General features: G+C 37.0%; 1 protein-coding gene across 1 annotated transcript in view; it reads left to right on the top strand.

Moving 5' to 3' along the window:
- Positions 1–924: 924 nt before the first annotated feature.
- The window catches only part of LOC306869184 (ceramide synthase-like), a 26,491-nt gene continuing 17,052 nt past the window's right edge, over positions 925–10,363 (top strand). Inside the window, exon 1 of the mRNA XM_079415827.1 lies at positions 925–1,438. Within this exon, the coding sequence (XP_079271953.1) occupies positions 1,317–1,438 (122 nt within the window). The 5' untranslated portion in view covers positions 925–1,316. The remainder of the gene's footprint in view (positions 1,439–10,363) is intronic.

Genomic DNA, 10,363 nt, shown 5'->3' with positions numbered 1-10,363 from the left:
AGGGTGATCACTTGCCCCCACAATTCATTAAGTTAGTAATCCTAAAGCCTTTATGCATGCTTTCCTGTGTCCACGAATACATAGACAACAAACATAGCCTACATATTCACACGTTTTAAAAAGCACATTAATCCACGCTTTCGACTAGACCATTTTAAATTCAAGACATTATATATATTAAAAACAAGCTGAAGGACTCTTGAGCAAAGACTGTCAGTGACATTTTAAGCGTGAATTATTTAGAAACAGAATCGATTTGAGGTTGTTCAGAGAGAAGCGCCTAGATGCCGCTGTTGTGCGGCTGGAGAGAGAGCGAGGCTCTCCATTTGGGAAGATTGATTCGTTTCCGCGTTTTTTTCAAACAGTTCGTTCATAAAAAGATTCAGTCTTTACGTCTTTATCACGTGGTCCTCAGCATATCAGCATGGCACGTTTCAATAAAGCCATTTTAATGTTTGAGTCATCAAGCTTGCAGATTTGAACTGAAACAAGAGTAGCCTAGCCTATTATATCTCCGTATTTTAAATAGAAGCAATTATAGCCTATTATTCTGTAAAATTACTTGTTAAACCAATCAGGTAAAGTATTGTAGCCTATGTTGATTCTTGGTCAATTCTTTATCAGTTTTTGAAGGCAAAATCTTATTTCTCTATTTACACAGATTTTGTTTGTAACTATTTATTGTAAGATGGAAGAAAATAACCCAATTTGTTAATTTGTTAATGGTGAGACCTGCCTTATTAATCGAATTATTCATTTGTATCAATAAATGCCGTGATGATAAACGTATTTTGTCCATCATGTTCAATAAAAAGAAAACCGTTCAGTCCGGTTCGTGAATGAATCAGTTTGTTAAACCGGTTCAAACGACTCATTTAAAAGATTCGACTCAAACGAACGATTCGTTCACGATTCGGACATACTGTTCTCTCCAGCTCTAAACCCGCTCAGGAATGAGCAACGCTCGCCGAGCAGCGGATATGCGCCCGGTCTCAACAGCTATTTTAATCGTTCCTGCGGACGTCATGCATGCAACTACGCGTTACTGAGTTGATAACGCATGCTAAAGCGGCTCGTCAGTTCACGAAGCGTAACATGTAACAGAATACGCGCTTGAGAGGCAAGAGTGAAGAGCAATCAATCACCGGACACCTCCACCGTTATTCGGTGTGTGTACAGGACAGTGAGCGCTGCTGAGGCAGGAGAACCGCTGCTCTAATGCTACCCTGACCACTCCGACTCAGCGCTGCTATTTTAACGCGGTAGCCTATCGTGTTTTCGACCAAACACCGGATCAGGTTTTACAGCGGGACAAGATGTTGCAAGTGTTGGTTTGCGGCGTTGTGGTCTTCCCCGGTCTCTTCTTCACTTTTAGAAAAGTGCTCCCGTCCATTTTCAAGCAGTGGACAGATGCCGACGTCGTGCTGGTCAGCGAGAGGTGAGTGTGCTGGCAGCTGAGGCCAGTCAGCTCTTGTCGTATCATATGCTAGTTTACTGCCGTTTAGCAGCAAAACGAGTTTCATTCTGTCTGGTTGAAACATCAGAATATAGTGTACACATTTAATATCATTCACATAAAATCTGTGGTAAATTTTAACCACCTTGACAGAAACAGTTATACCAGCTGTTAAAATCCCACTGCAGTGTTTGCATCTTAGGGCATCACTGTCCCAGGGACCCCCAAACAGACGGTCGGTCAACCAACCAGAGACCTCAATATATATATAAAAAACATATTTTCCCACTATATTAACTTTTTATACCATATTTACAAACATTATTATCATTCCCTTGTACAATTTATCTGTCCGGGACCTTCTTGGACCCTCTGCACGTACCTGGTTAAAAACCTTGGCCTTGTAACACTTAGTAGGCTGATTGATTTAGTTAAATGTTGTGGCTTGTGTGTTTAGGGGCTCAGTTATGTTTCTAATCGGTTCTGTTCATGTTATCCTATATTCAGCTGATCTCATGACCTTAATCACTCCCTCATTAATTCAGCCATGGACAGTTCATGTAGAATGACCATTCATTGACTAGCGTTGTACTGACCTCTTCTGTATTTTCATTATGGTTATGCAAACATGCCTGGGTGAAATATGTGTTTAATGATCTGAATTGAACTTGAAATCCAATAGATCCAAACAAATCTGGGTAATAAACCCAGTACACAAAGTCAACCCAAAGTCAACCATTAGTGAGAGATGTTCTCAAACTCAGCATTTGCATTTTTGAAACTAACTAACTATTATTTAAACTCGCGAAGGAACCTTTATCTGTGGTCATCCATGCATGCACGTTTTTGCAGATAAGCAGTTTCAGATCAATTCTGGGTGGGTTCAACATAAATTTTGGTGCAGAATATTATGCGTTTTATCTCTTTTTGAAGCTGCTATTGATGTGGTTTGGTAACCTATGAAACAAATTTCACATCCATAGATAAATCCACAATTTTATTGTCTGAGATAATGTTGCAATTGGAAAATTTTGTTGAACGTAATCCCTCAATTCTTAGTTTGTTTCTGCTTTGCTAAGGGCAATTGTTTGCGATTTTTATTTTTAATTTTTTAAATTTATTTAGCAGTGTCCATAATCCCAACTGTTAGCTTTGGTTTGCTTCAGATCTCTTTGCTTTTTATATGCAACCGTTCTTTTTGCAGTGTTTTGTGTTTTATGAGATAGAGTTCTATCAGTGTTTGTGTTTTCTGACTGGTGTTTCTATGGAGGTCAGTTGATATTATGGCTAAACGTAATATTTTGTTAATTTTTTTTCAATCTTCCATTAAGTTCCTGTTGTGCTAGATTCTCCCAAACCAATGCTGCTATGCCAATCACCAAAAGTCAAACACCAAAAAAGATGCTGTATCAGCATAACATTGTTACAGCAGAGTCCTGTTCTCTTGATTCAGTTCTTCACATTCCCTCTCTTCCAAAAAAAAAACAACATATGGACTCAGCACAAAGGTTACAGAAAGAGGCTATTTTTTTGGATTCAATATTTTCACAGACAGTTTGAGGAAGCTATAAGATAAAAAAGCTATGAAAATCGATACCCAATCCATGACATAAAAAGAACAGCTGCTTCAACGAAGAGAATTTGTTCTCTGTCCTTGTGTATCATAAGATAATAGATTACATAAAATTGAGTGTTGGTCCAAACTCTAGACTTAGCCTGGAGTGTCATGTTTCTTGAGATGTTGTTCTCTTAATAAGAGTTATTGATTGACCAACATGATCAAGTGGACGGTGAATAGTTGGTGATCAGCAGCAACAAGGCGCTTCTAGTTAACACAAGATACATGGACATGTGGATTGATGGATGGGTAGCTGATCTGTGATCTTTTTGGTAGTTAGAAGATGTGCTGAACGCCTCCACTCAGTGAAGAGGATGAAGGCTGTTAGAGGAGTGATAATGAAGTAACACAGACTCTGGACTTTTACATTGAAGCATTGGTTCAATCAGTATTCTGAGTGTGTACATGTTAGAATGAGCAACCAGTCTGAATCACCGAATCACTAATGGTTTTTATCACTCTCTTTGGCAATCCAGACTGTAATGAAGTCCGCTTGTTGGTTTCCATAATTTTACGTGTCAGAACAGATTTTCTGTCACAGCATTGGGTAAGAATATGAAAAAAGAGCACAATTCATGAGCGTATTACTTTTAACAGAACCTTGTAAAAGCAGACAAAATGTCCATTATCTCATAATGTAACCAATATCTTGATGGTAGCTTATATGACATACAATGATTACAACACTGCTACAAGAAAGCCCCTGTCAATTTTTTTGACTAGTGCCATTTTATGACACATAACATTGAAAAGTTTGAGGTAAGAGTTTAAAAAAAATTCTAATTTAATACTTTTTCTTCATCAAGGGTGCATTAAATGATAAAAACTAAATTATAAAATGTTTGAACAGTATATAAGTTTATCTATTCAATTTTAATTTAAAACTGGAAGTCTAGACAGGAGATATTGAAGGTTGTAACTGTAAATGTGTGTGCTAACTGAAACTTTCTCTTGCAAGACTTGATTTGATTAACAATGCAAACATGTTTTTTTTTTAGATATTTAACAACAGGGGTGTCCTGCATCTGCATCTGCATCTGCCCCTGCTTTTGGAGTTTCTTTTTTGTTTCAACTCTAATCAAACACAGCTGAACCACAGCTGGTTTTGGGGCAGCTGACAGACAGGCATATTGTTGTAGCAGGCTTGAAATCAAAGATTGCACAAAGAATAGGAGGCAGACCAGTAGAAAAATTGGTGGGAGGAATTGCAATGTTCAAGGCCACTGCATTGCTGCCAAATCAGTCAGTGGCTTAACAGTGGTTTTGTATGAAAGTAAACCAGGTTTGACTGGTTGGCATGGCCTGTATATTCCAAATATATCCATAACAGTAGGGTTCATATATATTAGGGGTGGCATGGTACACAATATTTCCTGTTATTCACTAAGAGGTAGCATTTTTGTGATGCCACAAGCTAATTTGTGATATTTTACTGTACCGGCTGTCAATAAGCAAATATGGCAGATTTCAAATGGCTTACCCGTTGGGGTCCTGTAGTAAAACAAGAGTCTCTGAATGCTAATGCTAACGGAAAGCTATATATAGGAGATCTATTTAGGTATTATAGATCTCCTTGTTCCTACCTATGGATACTGACTGATAAGGTAGCATTTTATGGTTTCACACACAGCTTAAGCTATATGGTGGCTATATGAACGGAATCCTGCATTCATTAGGGTTGTGATGGTGAGGAAATTTTCCCACCAGTTAATCAACTTGTGACAACACGCGTAATGCTGGTATCACTGTGATGGGGGTTCGTTTGAGTTTTCCCGCTTTTCCTCGTTATCCTTTGCTTTTAAATAGCTTGTAAAAGCGGCATGCACATTTTGCATACATTTTCAAATTAGCGGAAATTCAGTGTCAATTGCTTGAATTCAATTCAAGCAACAACAAAATAAAACGTCAAAGAACTTTTATTAACAAAGCAAATGAATATACACCATGCTAAATGCCTAAAATAAAATCACAAATAACTTACACAAAGTTTAAGTAGGTAGACAAAACTGAAAATCAGTAAACTTTGTGAAACCAAATAAATAAGAAACAGAACGTTTATTACAAAAACGAATAAGAAAGTTTGGAGGCATGGCACAGGCTATCTTTGATGTGAAATGAAATAAATAAATTTAAAGTTTAAATAAAGTAAAAATCTGCAAACACCAAATAAAAAAGAAACTAATGTTTAAAAAAACCTTCCAAAATCACCTTAGATAAACGGCAAAAGTCAACAGGCTTGTAAAATCCAAAATATTGCCAAACAGGCACTTTTGCATTTCATTTCAAAACGAAATCTTTCGCTGTCATCTTGTCTTTCTTACTTCATTCTTCTTGTCAGTCAGCTGGACTCGCTCTCCTCACGTGATAAATGAAATCCGTGATACGACTCTTGTTCGGCACGCTGCATTGAGCAGCTGTGTTCAGTTTTTAATTGTAGTGTCTGTTCTCTAACTGAACTAAATTATTTTTATTGCTATAAAAAAACGTTAGTGGGCGGTGCCACGGTGGGCAAGTGATGTAACTTTGCAACACCGACTATCGCAGCAAGACTAGCATCCATCTATTGTGAACGGCACTGCCTTAACTAACACTAAAACCATAAATATTTTCATTACTTGAAATGAAATAAATATTAACTGAAATAATATAAAATAAATTATAAACATATATAATTTCGGCTAGAATTGCCAGAGCAACATTTCTCCAGCTATGGAGTTTTGTCCTCTGTAGAGGACATTATTTTTTTTAGCGATTTCTCTGGGAGAGACATGTCACATGTTTAATTCTGGATGTCCTGTACAGAGCATATTCAGGGCTTTTCAGAGACACTAAATGACTGGAGGTTTGACTATGACCATGCCCTCTTCTTGGTATTTAAAATTGGCTGATGTTAATTTAGTGATGAAATTTAACACCCTTATGGAAATATGATAATATTTTGTAATGAGTATATCAGTCTGACAGATTTTCAAATTTTTTGTCATAAATCAACATCTCAGGAAAATGTTATGGGGTTTCAAATCAAAATATGACTTTCTGTTACAAAACAGGACATCGATTTCATACATGTCCATTGAGGGACACCAGGTCTTAAAGCATGTTTATTAGGCATTTTGGGAGACATAACAGATGAATAGGGAAAGATATTATATATCAATATTCCAATTAAAAAAAAAAAAAAAAAAAAAATATATATATATATATATATATATATATATATATATATATATATATATATCAGTGCTAAAAATCTTTTCTACAGATAACCAAATGACAAGCAATAGCAGAAAATAAATACAATAGAACAAAGACACAAGTTCAATAAACAGTGCTTTTCAGGTTTTTCAGTTTAAAAGAATTTGTCAGGTACGCTACAGAAATGTAATAATTAAATGTAAAATAACTGCATAGCCTTCACTGTATAAATTAAATATAGATTAATAATTTTTTATGTTACAAAGGTTATTTAGTCATTTTTAGTCATATTTAGGTTATTTAGGAGCAGTGAGCACTTCGATTTCGACACCACAGAATTCGATTTATTCAAGTTCAAGTCGAGCTTTATTGTCATTGCGCTACATGTGGGGACATAAAGTGGAACGAAATGTCGTGCCTCGCAGGACCACAGTGCTACATAAATACAGACATACAACAATGAAGTAAAAAACACTATAAACCTATACACAACTAACCTACTGACAGACTTAACTATAAGTATACTATATATAAATATTTACCCTATACAAACTAAAAAATAAAAGAAAATACAAACTATACGAATGCTTCACATTAATACTGTACATGTGCAAAGAGAAGCATTGTGAGTCAAGCAGCTGGCTGGGGAACAGTGCAGGATGATTTGTAGTGCCTGAGCATGTAAACATACATATATTGCGGAGTCTTTTGTGGGATTGTGTACACGCAGCAGTGTGTGTAAAGTGTCTAGTGCTCATAGAAGAGAGTGTGTTACTACAGGTGGTTTGTACAGGCCCACTCACCTGTGTGTAGCACACTTCGAATTGCACAAAAAAGTTCCATACAGTTTTTTTCTTTGGTGTGGTAAGGTTGGGGGGGGTGGTCCATGTTTCAGGAGGTAGGGGTTTGCATGGGGTTTCAGAGGGGGGCGGGGTGGTTTGAGTTCAGGGCTCTCACAGCCTGGGGAAAAAGCTGTTGAGCAGTCTGGCGGAGCGGGCTCTGATGCTCCGGTACCGTCTTCCTGATGGTAGGAGCTGGAAGAGACTGTGGGAGGGATGGGTGGAGTCCTTCACGATGCTGTTGGTTTTGCTGGAGTATCGTGTAAGGAAAATGTCCAGGATGGAGGGGAGAGGGGCACCGATGATCTTTGCAGCTGTGTTCACTGTCTGCTGGAGGGTCTTGCGGTCAGCAGCACTGCAGTTCCCGTACCAGACAGTGATGCAGCTGGTCAGCACACTCTCAATGGTGCCCCTGTAGAATGTGGTGAGGATGGGTGGAGGGAGACTTGCTCTTTTCAGCCGACAGAGAAAGTGTAGGCGCTGTTGTGCCTTTTTGGAGAGTGACATGGTGTTGGTGGTCCAGGTGAGATCCTCTGTGATGTGCACCCCCAGGAATTTAGTGCTGCTGACTCTCTCCACAGTCGAGCTGTCGATGGTCAGTGGGGGGTGGGCAACGGTTATATTATTATTATTATTATTAGTTTGCTTTCACTTTGAGAACGAAAGCGCGGATTTAATATAGCCTACTGATACACACACGTTTTCTTTCTCAACTGTTTATGTTAAGACATGTGACTAACCGACTGTGTTTACTAGGATATTCGCCAAAGCGCTAATTTTGATGTAATGTTGTCTGTATTTATTCATCCATGCACAAAAAAGCGGAAGAGAGCTCAATTTAGTATTCGCGTGGTGTAGACACTGCTGTCTGTGTGGGTGCGCAGAAAACTTCTCACACAGCGCTCAACTGTTCCACCAACAATCCCGAGCGTCTTTATGCTCGCCTTGTGCCTTCGGGCGGTCCTTATATCGAGTCCCGATACGTGAGTTTGAACGAGAACGCACGCGTTGGCGGTAATGCATAGACGGACATTATGTGAAAATGTGGACGTTTCCAAAATAAAGGTGCCTATTTGTAATACAGATATCGATATTTTACACGTGGCATCGATGCATCGTATCGTCAAACATCGTAAGTGACATTGAAGTGTGAGCTGTTTTAGTGGAAACAAAAACAAATAAATAAACCTTATGAGGGAGCATTATGCGGGAATCATGCTCCCTCATAAGGTTTATTTATTTGTTTGTTTGTTTATATATGTATTTCTGTAAAAAGGTCTTTTGTGCTATTATCCACACATGCAAAGTTGGTTAATACCATAACTTCAATAATAGCAGTTAACAATTAGCCTACTTGTTTACATATAGCCTATATAAAGTATTTTACATTACTTAAGCACTTATAGGCTGTAGTTTGACAGAATTTTCTAATTCATCATGCCATGGGAAGTCAATTTAACATTTTCTTATATTGATGTTTATTTCTTACCCCAGCTGATCAGGTTCTTAATGATTTAATCTATGCTATCTCTTGGAATATGTGAAGGCCAGGTTACACATGGCTCTCGATTCTGATTTAAATGCTCTGATACAAAATGTACCTAGTTCTTAATTGTAGCATTTGTTATGGCATTACCAGGACAATAATTCCTTTTTTTTTTTCTTTCTTTTATTTATTTTTTAAAATAATATATATAGCATTTGTTATGAAAAAACAACAGCCTGCACATTTAGCAACAATAGTTACAACATAGCACCGTTATAATACTGTATAAATCTATAGGGAAAATCTATTCCCAACAGATTATCTATTATAAATTCTACAACAATTTACACAAAATATACCACAATAAACAAGGCTACAATAAAACATTATGAATTCTAGTAAAGGCTGTCATTAGTATATTTTAATATAGGCCTATGTGTTGGTGCAAGATTGTTTTGTCCTCTTTTCATCAGTCTCTTTAGTGTATTTGCCTTTTTTTAGATAATGTTCGAATTTCTCTATAGTATTTTAAAGTGGGATAAGAGGATAAGCTGATTCGCACGGCGCTCATGCACAATTAAAACAACTGCGCTTCAATCAGTTCGTTCGGTTCGTACGTCAAGCTAGCGCTTATATTAGTTAATTAATAGCTGTTTAATAGTCTGTGCAAACAACTGTTAACCTCCCTGGAAATCAGGAGGTTAATAATAAATTAACTACAACTAAATAAACTAAAACTAAAGACTAAAATTTTATTATATATGTGTATATATATGACCAAAACTAATAAAACTTTAACTAAAATTAAATAAAACAAAAAAATAAAATACTATTTTAGTTAAAAAAAAATCTATTTAATTCAGTGTGCTAATTCAATGTAATTCAGTTTGTTAAATTTACTAACACTTTCTAAATGAAATGACAATTTTGTTTCACCACTTTAAAGGTGCATGTGCTTTAGTCGGACCAAAATGCAGATTTTTAGCCTGGTCTGTGCAAAAACCGAATATTAGAATATGGTTGTGAGATTTTGTTGGTGTTTTTGTATGTTTCTGAAAAGCTTGGCAAACAGTTTTAAAGATTTTGGTCATACAGGTAGACTAGAAAATACATGCTCATGGGCTTTACAAAGAAAACCACTGAGTAAATCAATTTGCTTCAAGTTAGACCTTGATCGCAAGGAGCAGAATTAAGTATGCGTTCACTACTTTTTATATATGTATGATATTTGGACACACATACAGTTAGGTCCATATATATTTGGACACAGGTGTATATATATATATTTTTTTATTATTTTAGCTATTGACCAAAACATTTTCATGTGGGCTTAAAGTGCAATTTGAGGGTATTCTCATCACAATTGGGGGAAAGGTTAAGGAATTACAGCTCTTTAATATGTACCTCCCCCCCTTTTTTAAGGGACCATGAGTAATTGGACAGTTGACTCAAAAGCCATTTCATGGACAGATGTGGGCTATTCCTTCGTTATTTCTTTTAGGACAACAGTGGTGGATGATCGGAGGATCCTCTCCATGGTAAAGAAAAACCCTTAAACAACATCCAGCCAAGAGAAGAACATTCTGACAGTGACACGTTTTCCTCCTGGAAAGTCTACAATCAAGAGAAGGCTTCATGAGAGCAAATACAGAGGATTCACCTCAAGGTGCAAACAACGCCAGATTGGACTTTGCCAAAAAACATCTAAAAAAGACAGACCACTTCTGGAAAAGCATTCTTTGGGCAACTGAAATTAAGATCAACCTGTC

This window comes from Barbus barbus (genome assembly GCF_936440315.1).
Source record: "Barbus barbus genome assembly, chromosome: 5".
NCBI classification, from domain to species: domain Eukaryota; kingdom Metazoa; phylum Chordata; class Actinopteri; order Cypriniformes; family Cyprinidae; genus Barbus; species Barbus barbus.
Note: the sequence above shows the minus strand (reverse complement) of the source record. Positions and strands in the feature narration are given on the sequence as shown.